This window comes from Rattus norvegicus, chromosome 8 (assembly GCF_036323735.1).
Source record: "Rattus norvegicus strain BN/NHsdMcwi chromosome 8, GRCr8, whole genome shotgun sequence".
NCBI lineage: Eukaryota > Metazoa > Chordata > Mammalia > Rodentia > Muridae > Rattus > Rattus norvegicus.
The window spans coordinates 15152599-15170839 of NC_086026.1; the positions used below are offsets into that span (position 1 = coordinate 15152599).

Here is an 18241-nt window from a genome sequence, read left to right on the forward strand (position 1 = left end):
AGTAATTTGTGAATAATACTTGGTCAGTTAAGTTTTTGTTTATTTCTACAAAAACAAAAGGTCATATTAATCTTTCTTGTCTGGTTTCCAACAACATTTGACTATGATAAAAATTAGCAATTAATTTTCTTTCAATTCTTCAAATAACATCTGAGTAAATGACAGAGGCTGGCTTCCAATGTATAACTCTCCGGCCCCAGCTTCTGAGTGCTGGGGTTGTATACATGTAGCCCCACCTCTAGTCACAGGTGGGGTTTTTTTAATGTCATATTTTCCTTGAGTTACTTACTGATCTATTTAATTTGTATATGTTCCAAAGACTGAGATCAATGGTTTTATTTTTATTTCTCACCTGTTTGTTTAGACAAGAATCAGAAACATATTAGACAGGCAAAGAATACAGTGAGGGTTAAGTTTGTAAAGCAGAGTCAGAGTCAATATATTGTCAGTAGTTTGGAGTCTATAGCCTTTATATCTGTTGCTCCAATTTAACATTCACTTACACAGCTTGGAAATGTGTGACTTTCATTTCATTCATCTGTCTGTCTGTCTATTTTGATGAAAGAGAGAGAGCAAAGTCTATGTTCTGCCTTCCTATGATTTTGCTTTCTATGCTTGACGGCACCAAATCAGTAGGTAGAGGAAGGATTGCCCAAGCAAAGTGCTCACCCTGCCTTGGCCATGCTTTCAGTTTTGACTTAGGAAGTCACGTTACAGACTCCACACTGGAGATGGGATTTCTTTAGTTGACTATCCTGATGGCAGCCCTGTGACAGTCTCCTTTCTCCTTCAAATTATAGCTGGCAAATCACAGTCCAGAAGATTACAGGCTGCTGTGCTTGTCAGCGCTGTAGTTACTTATGACTCAGGAGATTGACATTTGTTATGGTCCCTAATGAGGTAGTTGAGATTTTCAAGTGTTCAGGAAAGTATGTGTCTCATACACTTGTCAATGGAGACTAAAATTCTGGGGTCATATGACAATGACAGGTGCTGTTCAAACAGCCTGAGAGTAGACATTTCTGGAGACTGCTGACTAATGGGAACAATGTCTCAATAACTGTCAATACTTTTATTTGACAGGGACATGGTTATTTGTAGACAATCCTTAAGATGCCTGCTTCTTTCTTGTAACTTTTACTTGGCCAGTCTGAATTGGATATAAATTTACAGCTCTTCAGTGACTGCTCTACATGGATGGAGGATTATCTTTCTCAAAACCAAATCTGAGACACATGGTTCTCACCTACATTCACTGTACAACTACAATTTGTAGAGCTCAGGAAGCAATGCCTCAGACAGTGTTGCTGCTGCTAGTTTCTCTTAAAGTAGAACATCTAGTATTGACCTCTTGTCTACTACATCACTGTGCCATCTAGACCACTGTTTTTTTTTTTCTTTGCTTCTAAGACACACCTCTGTAACCCATTCTGCCTTTCTGATATTTTTTGACTTGCTTATTCTTTGAAATAATGCTGTTTTTTTTGTAGGTACCTGGTGAAATCCTGCCCACTCAACAACTTTTCAGATGGCAACTCTCTCTGCTTCATGCTTATATCCAGATGTTATAACAGACCTGCTCTTACATCACTGAACTAGTGCTCTTTTGAGAGTGAAGGACTATATTTTCACTGTAGGTCCCCAATATCACTTAGCTTACAATATTGAAATGTTTTTAAAGAATATATTCACTAAGTTGCCCTATTCAATAGATAGTCATATCATTTGCCCAAAGGGGTTGGGAAGAACCAAATGAAACAGATAGATTGCTTGGCCCCTTCTAGTGATGAGTTTGGTCAGAGACTCACTCCAAATAAGCCAGTTTGCCAGGTTTGTAAAACCTGTCCTCAGGGAAGAAGGCAAGCAGAAACATTTCATTCCTGTCAGGGCAATTCTTTTATTCTTTAGGGACTTGACAAAATCCCGTCTTTTTCTATATACTACTTTAAAACGCAGTACCAAAGCCATTGTATTTGTAAAAATGGCAATGTACTATATATGAAGATGTTTTACAAAAGCCCTACGGAGGGAATTATGTACTTATACCTACAAACCAATACAAAAATTATAGAATTCATAAATAAACTAGTTGGAGAGTAAGGACCATTGTTATAACCTGCTGAGATGCTGAATATTAGTTATGAATATTTCCTGAGTCTTCGCTCTGCAGGTTTGGTTAACTCATTTTACCCTATAACATACTAAGTAGTAATACACTAAAGGACCCTGCCTTTCTTTTCTAACTCACTGTCCTTATCCCAGCCCTTATGTCATCACTGGCATTATCAGGAGTTCTAGAACAGCTGGAGACATTCAGCCCTACAGATCACTAATGTTCCATCACACCAACCCTGTGTCTTGGCTTCAGAGTTCAGAGTAGAACTTAAGTAACCATACTCTTCTTCCTGCACCCATCACTTCCAGAGTCTCCCATCAGACTATTGGGTAGAAGTAGCAACTCCAGGCCCTCCCTTCCTGATAACAGCCCCATTTTTTTACTCTAGAGTATTGTGATTGTCCAGTCATGAATCTGAGGGGCAGTAAGGTCGTAAGGAACCACTCTCTTTCTCTGTTTTTCCTAGTCACACAGTAGTGCTCTCTCCAGCCAGGGTTTAAAATACCTGATAAGCAATTCTTCTTATATTTCTCAACTTCAATGTTACAAAATATTTTAAGTACACACAGATTTTGAGAAATCATTTCAAGTCTGCTAAAAAACCACAAGTTTACATTGCCTTAAAGCTAGAGCATATTTGTACTGCAGATTAATTTTAATATGACTTGTAACTATGCTCAGGTTGTCAGTGAATAAGGTATCTTTGACATCTTCCGAAAAAGATAGCACAGGGGTTAGAGTAGGCATTTGTGAAAAAAACGTCAAATGTTTTGATTTATACAAATGATATCAACCCAAAATGGTCATACCTAAGAGGCAACAGAAAAAATACTTTTATCTTTTAACTTTTCAAAGCCCATCAATTTCTCTATAGCTATTTTAAAATGTAGGACATATTTCTATATAGAAAGTCATTGATGATTTCAGATATATGTTTCTTTATGTATTTTATTGGTCAAAATGGATATTTAAAGCTAATCCTGAGATTTACTTTCATCAGTTTATTTTTGTTGTATAGGTAAAAATTTTTGGTTCTGTTCAATGATGTGATAAAAATCTGAGAGAAAAATTAAATCAGTGGTAGGAAAAAACCCATGTAAGTTATAAAAAAATAAATTTGACACAATCTAAATGTTTTATGCACAACTTAGTCAATATAACTACTCATTGAGATGATTAATAATTCAGTTGGCAATAACTTCTGACATCTTTCCTTTTAGCTGCAAAGTAAACTGGGATAATTTGGAATTAAACATGTTTAATTTGGGTCATACTGACAAAGGCAATAACTTCCATGTCCCCTTTCCAAGTGAAAGGATATAGTGGAAGTCTAAATTGGGAAGGAGCTCAGAAGTTATCTGGTACAGATTTTCACTTTTCTGTGAGAAGGCCTGTGGTTGATGAGGGATGAAACTGAACATTTTGCAAACAACTACTAACGTTTGGTCTAAAATCTTTTTCTTTTTATGATATCACAGAATCTTTATGTTAAGTCCAATACAAAATGGGTTTTACCATTTAGATTTGTTATCATTATCTTCCTGATGTTTCTCAAAATATTTTTAAAAACAAAGGAACCCTGATATCAACAATAATATTTTACATAGCAATTTAATTGGGTCAAACTTACCAGTTATTATTGTAAGAAATTCTGGCCTGTATCACTGTCTTTAGCATATATTCTATTGCCTTTCTCCCTTTGTCACTAAGTTCTGTTTGTCTCAATGAGTCCATGGAGCAGGGGCCTTCCCTAACTTTTTAATGGAGTTCAGAAGCTGGGGTGGCTGTGCTATGCAGTGCATCGGGTTTCTCTCTCCATGTGGCCACTTACCATGCACGTGTGTAATATTCAATTTCACAAAATGCAGAGATTGGATAGATAAGACACATTCATGTCTGTGAATGTTTAATGGGAGCTAAGTGAACATGTATGACTATGGGTTGCAGATTTCACCTTAATAACTGAGGAGAAACTGATGAGTTTCCAGAAGCTACTATTTCTTAAGGAACAAGACAGACTCACTCATTTCATGTATTACAGTTAATAATTTTTGAAAGAGGAGAGTAGCCTCTTTATGTAGCAATGAGACTTCTCAAAACAACATGAAAACAGCAATGCTATCATTAAACTAATTTAGCAAGGGCAAAGTAACCACACTCACATACAAATTAACTGCAGAATTCCTGTTGGGGTTTGAAATGCTATTTTCAGTTTGTAGTAGAAAAATGACGTGGGATTTTTCTCTATGTTTTTCTTGATCTTTTATAGATGAAACATTTTTACATTTGAATCAAAACATGTAAAATTACTACACAAGAAGCAAAAGTATATAAACTTACAGCCCTGATGCTTTCAAAATGTCCGCCTTCTTTCTCAAAATCAATAGGTTGTCCTTTTAGTGTCCAGTAGAAAGTGACATCCAAACTGGAGTCGTGCATGGCTTTGCAGTTAAGGACAATGCTCTCTCCAACAGTTAACTCTGTTCTTTTAGGAGTAAGCTCTATCCTTGTGGGTTCTATTGGGGTAGAAAGACATGCATTAGTAAAATCTCCTCCATATACCTCACATCCCCCCAAACTGTAGAGAAAGCTTAACCATGGAACAGGAACAGTCTACAGATTTTGATTTTATATCTTCAACTACATCATCAAAAATGAAAACACTAAGAATTTGTTTGTTCATTTGTTTTAGTAGCTACATGTTTTATTATATTTTTCTAAAGGATTAATGATTTTAGACTTTCTACTTTGTTTATGCTTGAACTTGAACAAAAGGACAAGTGATTCTAAAACTAGAAGCAAGGAATAGACAGGTGGTTAGATGGTGAAGAGCGCTTGCTGTCCTTGTAGAGGACAAGATATACTTCTAAGAACAGCTCCTAACTGCCTGTAACGCTGTTCTAGGGAATCTGGTACCCTCTCTGAGAGCTATGGGTACTAGGCATACATATTGTTCACATATACACATGTGGACAAAACAGCTATACATGTGAAATACAATGCAAAATATCTAGAAGCAACATGTGGCCTCATGGAAAAAAGAATACAGGAAAGGAAAGGAGAAGCCGGAACTTCTCTGATCATCTTTATAGATACTTAAATAAAGAAAACGTATACAATAAAAGATTATATATACATAAACTTATAAAGATATATACATATTATATATATAAATCTGGAGGCAGAATGCATGGGGAATTTGTAAGCTTAAAATACAAGAACTCTGTCCCATTACTGCCTCAGTAAGCTAAAAGTGTGATCCTACCATCTTGGTCTCGCTTTGTGCTGTACAAAATACTCTGATCTGAGGAGGGGCAGAAGAGGCACTGTCTGTCTAATTATAAGATATCATTTTTGATGCTTTGTGCTTTACCTATATAAAACCTTTAAAATGTGAGTGGTCATAATTTTAGTTCAGCAACAGTATTCTAACTGCTTACTAGTTACAATTGAATTTTAAAACCTGACATTTTAGTACTGTTTTTATGGTCTGAGAGGAATATTGAACCAATGAAACGGTATCAGTCATGTACCCAAGATGGTAATGTGATGTGTTGTGAATACTGTAAGGCGGGATGGAGACAGGTTTTTGTTTCCTGTCTCCTCTCCTCCTTAGAGTCCTCGTGTGGACAAGGAAAGACATAGGTAAGTAGTTTACGAATGAGCTTCATTTTCTTCCGTTCTCTTTCAATCCTGAGAGGCAACTTTCTCAAGAAAACATTACTCCTAGCTGTCTATGGGGTCTTTTCATGCCTAATGCATCTCAGAGAAGTTCTGAGGAGGAAAAATGCAAGTTGAGGGCAAAAGTGACACTTTGAAGATTAAATGAGATCTCTTGAGCATTTACAGTTAAGGAGGAACACTTACTATTGCTAATGTTTGTGGATCCCTCATTACCTTATCAGACTATAGGAACCTTACCACAGGTGGGAACAGACAAAGACTGGACCACTGGGTTGGATGCCAGTAATGTTTGATAGACATGCAGTTTTCTAACTAAACAGTTTCAACTAAAATGACGGTATCACAAGTAGGAGCCATTGTTTCAAGCTGTTTCCAGTCTTTAAAGTGAAATTTGTGTTAGTTCTGTGTTCCTAACAAACTTTAAAACTTTAAAACTAAGCCATTCACTCCAATCAATACAAAGGCATATACATGCACACTGTATTTACTTCTCTTTGTTATTATTTTTTCTGATGGTAAGGCTAGGAAGCCAAAGATGTAAAACATCAGGCACATTATCTTTTCCCTTACCTTTGACAGACACAGAAGCTATGATCTCCGCGGAACCGAAGATGTTCACCCCTTGGCAAATGTACTTCCCCTCATCCGCTTTAGAAGCATTGAGGATCCGCAGGCTTCCGTCTGGAAGAATAGCTATTCTGAAAATTATTAAAAAAGGGTTTGTTCTCATTTTAATTCAAAGCACCTGTATGGCAAGAACTTCTGGTGAAGTCCAAACCGCATATCTCTGGTGAGAGATTACGAGGAAGGGTCCCTGTTGAAAATAAGAAGTGATATGCCCTTGGTCCTGCCAAGACTGAACCCCCAGTGAACGTGATTGTTGGGGGAGCAGGCAGTAATGGGGGGAGGATGGGGAGGGGAACACCCATATAGAGGGGGAGGGGGAGGGGTTAGGGGGATGTTGGCCCGGAAACCGGGAAAAGGAATGACAATCGAAATGTAAATAAGAAATACTCAAGTTAATAAAGATAAAAAAAGAAATAAGAAGTGATTGATGTTTGCTACGTTTCACAATTGGATGCTATAAACTCACTTAATATCTTCTTTTATCTGAAAGACGAAGAAACTTGCAAGTTACTTCTCTTGTGATAGTTTTTGACAGTTAATTTTAAAAGTGGCAGAGAAAGGTGACCTTAAATTTAGCTATTAAAGCTTGATACTCTAATATCACCTAGCCATATTTTAATACCAAACTTATGTATTTCACCTTAAACCAAAGGTGACCTCAAAAATCAAATAGAAAAAGAAACATGATAAAAGCACAGAGGAGGACTCGTACAGACATAAAATTAACTGTTCGCAGCTGAGCCGTGATTAATGGCTTCCCCAGCACCATCCTGGGTGAAAGGCATGGAAATGTAGCCTGCTAACTGGGCTATTCACACTACACTCTCTAGTGCAGGACTGTGATAGTCCAGTCTGCAGCTGCTCTCTTACATGACCTTTGGTAAAAGCGGACCTTCAGTTTTCTATAAGGGTGATGAATTGAAGGATTATTAAAAGTTTTAGAAGTTCAGTGCAAATGAGGTTGACATTTGCAATGACCAAATTACCCCATGTATTTATCATTCCGGGAATTTATGCACTTCAGATTTAATTAGCACTTTGGTCCTTTCTTCCCTTATGTGCTTGTGAAGTGTAACCCACTATTTTGTGAGCACAGCAATCTGCACAAGCTGCTTGATGTGAAGAAGCAGCCTTTGGGCTTTAGGTGGTCTGTTCGTAGACTCTAGACCAACTTCTTTAGCAATCAGGAAGTCACAGACTGACTATGAAAGTAAGAAACAGTGGCATTAGTGAATCTAAAACCCCGGAATTAAGCACTAAGTTTTTTGACAACTGCTTACTCTATGGTAGTATTATAACCCTAACCTGTGAATATTAAAGAAAACATGCCTGAACTTGGTTTACTGAGCTACTTCATGTCCTTCTAGGATGTATGTTCAGTGTGGCTTGTCTCCTGGGCCTGACTGCTATATAGAACTTTGAACATCATAACAATTGATAGAAGATTCTGGGCTGTTAAAAGGTAGTGTCTAATGAATGTACACACTGCCATGGATAAAGATACCTGTTTAAACTATATGGTTTTATTTATAGCTCACTCTTGATTTGCAAGATGAAAGAACGAAGGTCAACTTAGAATCAAGATAGACAACAATTAGAGAACTTGTCTTCTAGTTCATCTGGAGAGAGAATTCTTGCGATCCATGGAAAATACAGAGCCTGTAAACACCATGTAATCTGTGGTGGGAGTGACTCAGCAGTTAAAAGCACTTGTTGCACATGAAGAGGACCTGAGTTTAGTTCACAACACCTCTGCGTGGGAGCTCACAATTGTCTGTAAACCTAGCTCCGGGGGAAATGATGCCCTCTTTTGACCTCCATGGTTTTACACACACACACACACACACACACACACACACACACACACACACACACACACACACAAACACACACACACACAAATACACACACACAGACACACACACAGAGAGAGAGAGAGAGAGAGAGAGAGAAACATGAATATAACTAAAAACAAAATATTATTAAAGGTTACATAATCCCTTACACATGCACATGTATACATGAATGAAATAAAAAAATTTAAGGGTTACATAATCCTTCAATTGTTCATTACTTGGAAAATAATCATTTATTTTGAAACAAGGAAATGGTGAATTTTTTCTGATATATCCCCCAAAAAATATAGTAAAAAAATATATTTGAAAGCAAAAAGTATATTTTTTTATATACAGAGCTCCATACTTTTGCATGAATTATAGGCTGTTGACATTTACTTTATTAAAGCTTTCACAGATAGTTAATATCTTGAAAATGTTTAGATTTTACCAACTTGAAAAAAGTGTAGTATAACAGTAAAGAAGTATGGCTTCGAAATTCATCTGTTTTAAAGAAATACCTGTATGTCAGACACTGGCAGTATTTCAGTTCTGGATTTTAGATGAGTGTAATCTTATTGACAAAAGATATCCTAATTCCCTTTCTCTTGCTGTGATAAATTATCCTGAGCAGAAAATGAAGTCATGGAAGAAAACGTTAACTTTAGTTCACAGTTCTGGGTCCATCATAGCAGGGAGGTCCAGGCAGGACCTCAAAGGATGTATTCATATTCACACCCAAGAGCAGGGAGAGGATAGATATGTGCATATCTGCCAGTATTCAGCTTGTTTTCAGTACTTACACAGTCCAAGATCCCCCTCCCTAAGGAATGGTGCTGCTCACAATGGGCTGTCTTTTTACATCAACTAACATAATTAAACAATCCCCATAGACATATCCACAGGCCAGCCTGACTTAGACAATTACTTGCTGAAAATTTTTTCCAAGGTGTTTCTAGACTATGTCAAGTTGATAATTAAAATCAAACATCACATTAAGTAACAGATTTTTATTCTAAAAAATGAGATATGAATATGCCTGTACTTTGGATCACTAGTCTATTAGGGACAATTAAGGTTTTTGAATGCTATGATATTCATCTGTTAAATATCAGAGTCTGTCATTTAACTAAAATCTTACCTTCTGAATTAAAATGTAAATCTTCACCTGTTTTTTTTCTAACTTGGAAAAGACAAAGCAGATAATGAATATGATTTACAATCATAATGTCTGGCTACTACACACATAATTACTTAGATAACTGAAGACTAAATTAATATTTCCAGCCTCATTATCTTCTGCTCTTTCTTGTTACTTTTCACAACTATATTTTGGGATGTTCAGATTTGGGGGAGTACTTATGTTAAGGTATCCTTGGACTTGAAGTTGGATAACAAAGGGGTGGGGAGAAGAAGCCAGCATATTACCTTGACGTGAAGCTCTACTAGCTCCAGTTTCTAGATTCCTTGAGTTTTGTTCTCATCTATAATTAATGACTAGATCTCTGTCTCATTAATCTGCCCAGTGCCCTAACCTATCAGCAATGCCATTGGCGCACGGGACATATTGTTAAAAACTCGATGTATGTGTTTGCTTCCATATGGTCAATTCCATTCTATCTTGGATCTCCTGTTGCACTTCTTCACATAGTGTAGATCTTTCCACAGAGACTGTTTATCTAGGAAAGGAAACAAGTTATTTTGATGGTGCCATATTGTTTAGTGGCTATGTCAATCATTTCTGCTGTACTGGCAGAGGATCTGAGAGAATGAATTTAAAAGGAGGAGAGATTTAAATTAGCTCAGTGAAAGTCTCTCTCTCCTCCATGATTATCTGGTTCCATTGCTTTGGGCCTGAGGGAAGGCAGAACATAATAGAGGTGACTGTGAAGTAGGAAACCTCACCTACTAGAATCCAGCATCCAGAGAGTAAAGGATGACCTAGGAATAAGATCTGCCAGGTTAGAGTATTTCCTGAGTTACTTGCTTTCCTATGTCCTGCCTCCTAGCTACCTCCATGCCAAGAAAGACTGTACTAATAGCACTATTAAATTGTAAATGCATCAATCTAGTTATGACACCATCATTTTCATGATGTGATAACCTCTTAATAGTCAATACTAAAGAAGAGTTTTGGAGATGCCTGGTGTCTAACCCCTGAGAGTGCTTAGGCTTCCTTTTGTAAAGCTTTATCTCCTTCCCTCAGTGCCTGCCCTCCCCATTTCCCTTCACACTCCATTTCCTTGTACTTCATTCCCTTCTGGTTTTTTCATTGTTTTCATATTTGATTGGATATTTTCTTTATCTACATTTCAAATGTTATCCCAATTACCACTATCCCCTCTGGAAAGCCATATCCCATACCCCCACCCCTGCCTAAATGAGGCTGCTCCCCCCCCCAGTGACCTACTTCCTCACGCCTGCCTACCTACCCTGGAATTCCTTTATACTGGGGCATCAAATCTTCACAGGACCAAGGGTTTTTCTTCCCACTGATGCCCAACATGGCCTTCCTACATTTGTGGCTAAAGCCATGAGTCACTCCACATGTACTCTTTGATTGGTGGTTTAGTCCCTAGGAGATCTAGGGTTTCTGATTGGTTGATATTGTTGTTCTTCCTATGGGGTTGTGAACCCCCTCAGCCACCTCAGTGCTTTCTCTAACTCCTCCATTGGGAACTCAGTTCTCAGTCCAGTGCTTGGCTGTGAACATCCACCTCTGTATTGTCGGAAAGGGCCTCTCAGGAGACAGGTATATCAGGCTTCTGTCGGGTGGTACTTCTTGGCATCCGCAATAGTGTCTGGGTTTGGTGACTGTATGTGGGCTGGATCCCCATGTGAGACAGTTTCTGGTTGACCTTTCCTTCAGTCTCTGCTCCACACTTTGTCTCAGTATTTCCTCCTGTGAGTATTTTGTTCCCCTTTCTAAGAAGTACTGAAGCATCCACAATTTGGTCTTTCTTCTTGAGTTTTATGTAGTCTGTTAATTGTATCTTAGGTATTCTGAGTTTTGGGACTAATATCCACTTATCAGTGAGTGCATATCATGTGTGTTCTTTTGACATTGGGTTACCTCACCCAGTATATTTTCTAGTTCCATTCATTTGCCTAAGAATTTTATGAAGTCACTGTTTTTAAAGCAGAGTAGTATTTTACTGTGTAAATGTACCACATTTTCTGTATCCATTCCTCTGTTGAAGGCCATTTGGGTGCTTTCTAGCTTCTGGCTATTATAAATAAGGCTGCTATGAACATAGTGGAGCACATGTCCTTGTTATATGCTGGAGCATCTTTTGGATCCATGCCCAGTTGGGCATCAAAGAGAGAAGAAGCCCTTGGTCGTGAAAAGGCTAGGCCCCCTAGTGTATGGGAATGTCAGGGTGGAGAGTCAGGGAGGGGTGGGTATTTGGGTAGTGGAAAGGGGACACCATTGATATGTAAATAAAAATATATAATAAAAACAAAACAAAAAAAGAATGAATCAATTTGCATTCTTCTACATGCTGACCTCCAGTTGAACCAGTACCATTTATTGAAAATGCTATCTTTTTTCCACTGGTTGGTTTTAGCTCCTTTGTCAAAGATCAAAGGACCATCATTGTGTGGGTTCATTACTGGATCTTCAGTTCTATTCCATTGATCTACCTGCCTGTCTCTGTACCAAAACCACACAGTTTTTTTTTTATCACTATTGCTCTATAATATAGCTTGAGGTAAGGGATAGTGATTCCCCCAGAAGGTCTGTTATTGTTGAGTATAATTTTCGCTATCCTGGATTTTTTGTTATTCCAAATGAATTTGCAAATTGCTCTTCCTCACTCTATAAAGAATTGGGTTGGAATTTTGATGGGGATTGCATTGAATCTGTAGATTGCTTTTGGCAAAATGGCCATTTTTAGAATATTAATCCTGCCAATCTATGAGTATGGGAGGCCATTCCATCTTCTGAGATCTTCAATTTCTTTCTTCAGAGATTTGAAGTTCTTGTCATACAGATCTTTAACTTGCTTGGTTAGAGTCACCCTAATGTTTTTTTGTTTTTTTTTTTGTTTTTTGTTTTTTGTTTTGTTTTGTTTTTCTTGTGACTATTGTGAAGGGTATCATTTCTGTAATTTCTTTCTGTTTCTATCTGTTCATCCTTTGAGTAGAAGAAGGCTACTGATTTGTTCCAGTTCATTTTATGCCCAGCCTCTTTGCTTAAATTGTTTATCAGGTTTAGGGGTTCTCTGGTGGAATTGTTAGGATCATTTAAGTATACTGCAATATCATCTGTAAATAGTGATATTTTGACTTCTTCCTTTCCAAATTATATCTCCGTGACCTCCTCTGTTGTCTGATTGATCTGGCTAGGGTTTTGAGTTAGGGAGAGAGTGGGCAGCCTTCTCTAGTCCCCGAGTTTAGAAGAATTGCTTCAAGTTTCTCTGCATTTAGTTTGATGTTGGCTACTGGTTTGCTGTATATTGCTTTTACTATGTTTAGGTATGGACCTTGAATTCCAGGTCTTTCCAAGACTTTTATCATGAAGGGGTTTTAAATTTTGTCAAATGATTATTAAGCATCTAATGGGATGGTCATTTGTTTTTTCTTTGAGTTTGTTTATATAGAAGATTACCTTGATAGATTTCTGTATATTGAACCATCCCTGTATCCCTGGGATGAAACCTACCTTATCTTGATGAATGATTTTTTTGGTGGGTTCTTGGATTCGGTTTGAGAGAATTTTATTGAATAATTTTACATCGATATTCATAAGGGAAATTGGTCTGAAGTTCATTTTCTTTATTGGGTCTTTGTGTGGTTTCAGTATAAGCCTAATTGTTGCTTCATAGAATGAATTGTGTAGTGTTCCTCCTGTTTCTGTTTTGTGGAATAGTTTGAAGAGTATTGGTATTGTCTTCTTTGAAAGTTTGACAGATTTCTACACTAAACCCGTCTGATGCTGGGTTTTGTTTTGTTGGGGTTTTTTTTGTTTGTTTTGTTTTGTTTTGTTTTGTTTTTGCTGTTCTTGAGAGACTTGTAATGACTGCTTCTATTTCTTTAGGGATTATGAGAGTGTTTAGGTGGTTTATCTGATCTTGATTCAACTTTACTACCTGGCATCTCTCTAGAAAATTGTCCATTTCATCCAGATTTTTTAGTTTCATTGAGTATAGGATTTTGTGGTAGGATCTGATAAGTTTTTAATTTTCTGAGTTTGTGTTATTATGTTTCCCTTTTCATTTCTGATTTTGTGAATTTGGATACTGTCTCTGTGCCCTCCAGGTTTTGTTGATTCTTTGAATAGTTCTTTTTGTTTCTACTTGGTTGATTTCAGCCCTGAATTACATTATTTCATGCCATGCACTCCTCTTGGGTATTTTTGCTTTTTTTTTGTTGTTGTTGTTCTAGAGCTTACAATTGTGCTGTCAAGCCCTTTGTGGATGCTCTCATTTTCATTAAATTCTAAAAAGTCTTTAATTTCTTTATTTTTTCCTTGACCAAGTTATTATTGAGTAGAGCATTGTTTATCTTCCTTGTGTTTGTGGGATTTATGGAGTTTTTTGTTTGTTTGTTTGTTTGTTTGTTTCTTTGGGGGTTTGTTTTGTTATTTTGTTATTGAAGACCAGCCTTAGTTCTTGGTGATCTCATAGGATTCAATCTTCTTGAATCTGTTGGGGCCTGTTTTGTGACCTATTTTTTGCTCAATTTTGGAGAAGGTACCATGAGATAGTGAGAAGAATTCATATTCTTTTTTGTTTAGAATGAAATATTCTATAGAGATCTGTTAAGTCCATTTGGTTTACAACATCTGTTAGTTTCACTGTGTTTTTGATTAGTTTCTGCATCCATGATCTGTCCATTGATGAGAATGCAGTGTTGAAATCTCCCACTATCATTGTGTGAAGTGCAGTGTGTGCTTTGTAAGATTTCTTTTATGAATGTGGGTGTCCTTGCATTTGGAGCATAGATATTCAAATTTGACAGTTCATCTTGGTAGATTTTTTTCTTTGATGTGCATGAAGTGTCCTTCCTTATCTTTTTTTGATAACTTTTGGTTGAAATTCGTTTTTATTCAATATCAGAATGGCTATTTCACCTTGTTTCTTGGGACCATTTAATTGGAATTTTTTTCTCCAGCCTTTTACTCTGAGGTAGTTTCTCTCCTTGTTACCGAGGTGCGTTTTCTGTAAGAAGCAAAATGCAGGGTCCCATTTAAATATGCAGTCAGTTAGTCTATGTCTCTTTTGGAGGAATTGAGTTCATTGATGTTAAGAGATATTAAGAAAAAGTGATTGTTGCTTCCTGTCATTTTTGCTGTTAGAGGTTGAATTATGTTTGCATGGCTTTATTTTTTGGGCTTGTTGTAAGAAGATTACTTTCTTGCTTTTTCTACGGTGTGGTTTCTCTCCTTGTAATGTATGATGTAATTCTGGTAGGTCTGCCTTTATATGTTTCTTGACCTTTTTTCTTTTTTTCTTTTTTTTGTTTTGTGCATTTGGTATTTTGATTATTATGTACCAAAAGGAATTTCTTTTTTAGATCCAATCTATTTGGAGTTCTGTAGGCTTCTTGTATGGTCATTGGCATCTCTTTCTTTAGGTTAGGAAAGTTTTCTTCTATAATTTTGTGGAAGAGATTTACTGGCCCTTTAATTTGGTAATCTTTGCTCTTTTCTATACCTATTATCCTTAGATTTGATCTTCTCATTGTGTTCTGGATTTCCTGGATGTTTTGGGTTAGGAGTTGTTGCATTTGCATTTTCTTTGACTATTGTGTCAATGTTTTCTATGGTATCTTCTGCCCCTGAGATTCTCTCTTCTATCTCTTGTATTCTGTTGGTGATGCTTGGCATCTATGACTCCTGATCTATTTCCTAGGTTTTTCTATCTCCAGGGTTGTCCCCTTTTGTGATTTCTTTATTGTTTCTATTTTTATTTCCAGATCCTGGATGGGTTTGTTCAATTCCTTCACCTGTTTGGTTGTGTTTTCTGGTAATTTTTTAAGGAGTTTTTGTGTTTCCTCTTTAATGGCTTCTTACTGTTTACCTGTTTTATCCTGTATTTCTTTAAGGGACTTATTTATGCCCTTCCTAAAGTTCTCTATCATCAACATGGGAAGCAATTTTAAATCCAAATCTTGCTTTTCCAGTTTGATGAGGTATCCAAGACTTGCTGTAGTGCATGAACTGGATTCTGATGATGCCAACTAGCCTTGGTTTCTGCTGCTTATGCTTTTTTGCTTGCCTCTTGTCCTCTGATTATCTCTAGAGCTACCTGCTGTTGCAATCTCTGACTACAGCCTGTCCCTCCTTTGATCCTGGTTGTGTCAGAACTCTTCAGAAACCAGCTGTCCCTGTGATCCTATGATTCTGGGATCCTGATATCCTGGGTGTGTCAGAGCTCCTGGGAGTCTAGCTGCCTCTGAGAGTATGAAATCCTGGTGTGACCAAGTTCCTGAGATCCTGTTGTGTCAGGGCCCCTGGGGCTTTCTCTGGGTGTGGCAGGAGTAGGTGGGGAGCCAGAGCCATGGATTTGCTTCCAGCATAGGTGGAAGTTGCTTCTGGCTGGCAGGGTTTGTGTTTTCCTTGTTCCTGTGGGGGGTCCCAGTTACTCTGTGTGTTGGGATAAATGTGACCTCAATTGTAATTTTGAGTGTGGCAGAGCTCCAGTGTTCCTGGTTGTGTCCAATCTCCTGTGAGTTGAGCTTCCTCTGTAATCCTGTGACCCTGGGTGTTTCAGAGCACCAAGGAGTCAAGTTCCCTCTCGATGTTGTAAGAGTGGATGCAGAGCCATCATCCCAGGTCTGCTCAGGGTCCAGGTTCGGACTGAAAGGAACCCATGCCACTGTTTGGGTGAAGGTTCCTGTGTCCCTTGATCCTGGTGGACCCAGTTACTCTGGGTGTTGGGGCAGATGTTGTCCCCTTTTGTCCTTTTTCTTTTCTACTGCTTTTGAACTTTTATTTTTAACACATAGCTATCTTTTTTCTATATTTCGCTTATTGAAAATGGAGTTTTTCATAGACTGTATCCTGATTGCAGATTTCCTCACCCAACTCCTGTGATATTCTCCCCACCACCTGTCCCATATACACCCACACTCTTTCTGCCGATTCTTAGAAAACAGATGCGCATCTAAAAAACAATAACAAAGATAAAAGAAAACAGAAGAAAATAAGAAAATTTATTGGTAACAGTATTGATGCATGGGAAAAGTGATAGATGATAGATAGATTAGATAGATAGATAGATAGATAGATAGATAGATAGATAGATAGATAGATAGAAGGAAGGAGGAGGGATTGAAGAGGTGACTTCCTATTCTGCTAAGGTCACTGATGTAGTGTATTTGAACACAATATTTTAGATTTCTTTAACCTATTTCCACATGGCATGTATTTGCGGAGTGCACAGCTGCATTTGTGGTGCTTCTTGCTTCTACTCTTCACATTCCTAGTTAAATTTGTTATCCTTTTTCTCATTAACATGTAGCACCTTTGTAAGAAGTGAGGGCATAATGGCTCAGGTGTCCTTTTCCATGAGGCTGCTATTGTCTCTCTTCCCACCACATTTCTGGGAACACACCAGTGAAGTTCTTAGGGGCAACACATAGAAATGAGATAAAGCATATAAATGGATCTGGATAGAGAAGGACATATGGTCAAAATATATCACAATATGTACAGATGGTGAAATGCGATCCTGTGACATGGAATTTTAGAGTAGAATGTGTAAGTTGGGTAGTCAAAGCTCATTTTACAAATCGAAAAACTCTTAAAACAAGGAAATAAAACTGATGTGTGAGCCCATCAGTTACGAAATGAAGAAAAACTATCAAGGATTTCTATGTTCTCTGCACTAAGCAATTGTGACAGGTTTCTCTTGCTGCATAGCACAAAACAAACTTGATAGGAAAATACCTTCCTTTCAAGTCTACCTTAGTTATTTCCTCCCTTAGAACCTGAAGGATGGACTGTCTAACTGGATTCTCTGCTTAAAGGGCCCCATATGTTCAGTGAAATTCAGGTGTATTCATGGTAGGGTCTTACCCAGATTCTGGGAAGAACTGCTTTCCAAGTTCATTTCTATTTTGAAAAGAATTCATAGCTATATGTGTTGCTCTTTCCTTGCTGCTGGTTTTAGCTGGGTGCTGCTCTTTGATTCCAGAAGCTTCTTGAATATTTTTATTCTCTATAAAATCATATTATATTGTATTATGTATATAGTATCTCAGAATCTTTAGTGATTTATTAATATTATAAGCTTTTAAGCTAGAGAGCATAGGGTTCCATTTGCTGCCATATACAGATATCTTCCATGTGTGATTTCAAGCTCTTTAACTATTAAGACTGGTTCAGTCAAACCTAACTAGTTCTTTTGAAGTGTTTGCTAGATAATACATGTAACATATTATTCTTCATTTGAATTCAACATAGGAGAACAGAGGAGAGGTGGTCACTAAGGTCAGAAGGAGCATGAAGTCTTGAAAAACCAAATGGTCAGTTTCAAGGGAGCAGGGAATCGGACATAGGGGAGCACAAGATGTGGGTAGATGAGGTACAAGAATGACCCTGGAATAGTGTCAGTATAACCCGGATTCTCAAAACAACAGAAATGTCAACTATTTCAAAGGCTTTATCAAGTTATAAGAGGCATATTTATATTTAACTCATAGGGTGAGTCCTTCTGTGTAGGTGTAAGGTCACGCCAGCTTTATGATTAGAGAGTAAACACAGGTGTCACCCTGAAGGACGACCTTGCTCCTCTCAATGTCACTTGCAGCTCCTTTCCATACCGTCCTATACCAGACACCTGCTTGTTTGCTTTCTGCCATATTAGTTTGCATTTTTCTACACTTGAAATATGTAGTGATGGTGATAAGGCACATCCATGGACAGCTGAACTCGATAGACTTAAGACTTACTTTCTAATCATGCCCTCTTCTTCATATTTCAAATCTTCCTCAACCAAATGCTGGCCACTCCCTATCTCATTCCTATACT

At 37.6% G+C, this 18241-nt stretch overlaps 1 protein-coding gene and 1 pseudogene across 5 annotated transcripts in view; both read right to left on the reverse strand.

Annotated features, from left to right (window-relative positions):
* Positions 1–4450, reverse strand: part of LOC134479991 (TATA element modulatory factor-like) — a 28827-nt pseudogene extending 24377 nt beyond the window's left edge.
* The window catches only part of Cntn5 (contactin 5), a 1231995-nt gene that overhangs the window by 135175 nt on the left and 1078579 nt on the right, over positions 1–18241 (reverse strand). For all 5 annotated transcript variants that reach the window (XM_017595409.2, XM_017595411.3, XM_017595408.3 and 2 more), the window contains 2 exon segments: positions 6371–6498; positions 4457–4632 (listed from right to left, as the gene is read on the reverse strand). In XM_017595409.2, coding sequence (XP_017450898.1) covers positions 4457–4632; positions 6371–6498 — 304 coding nt within the window.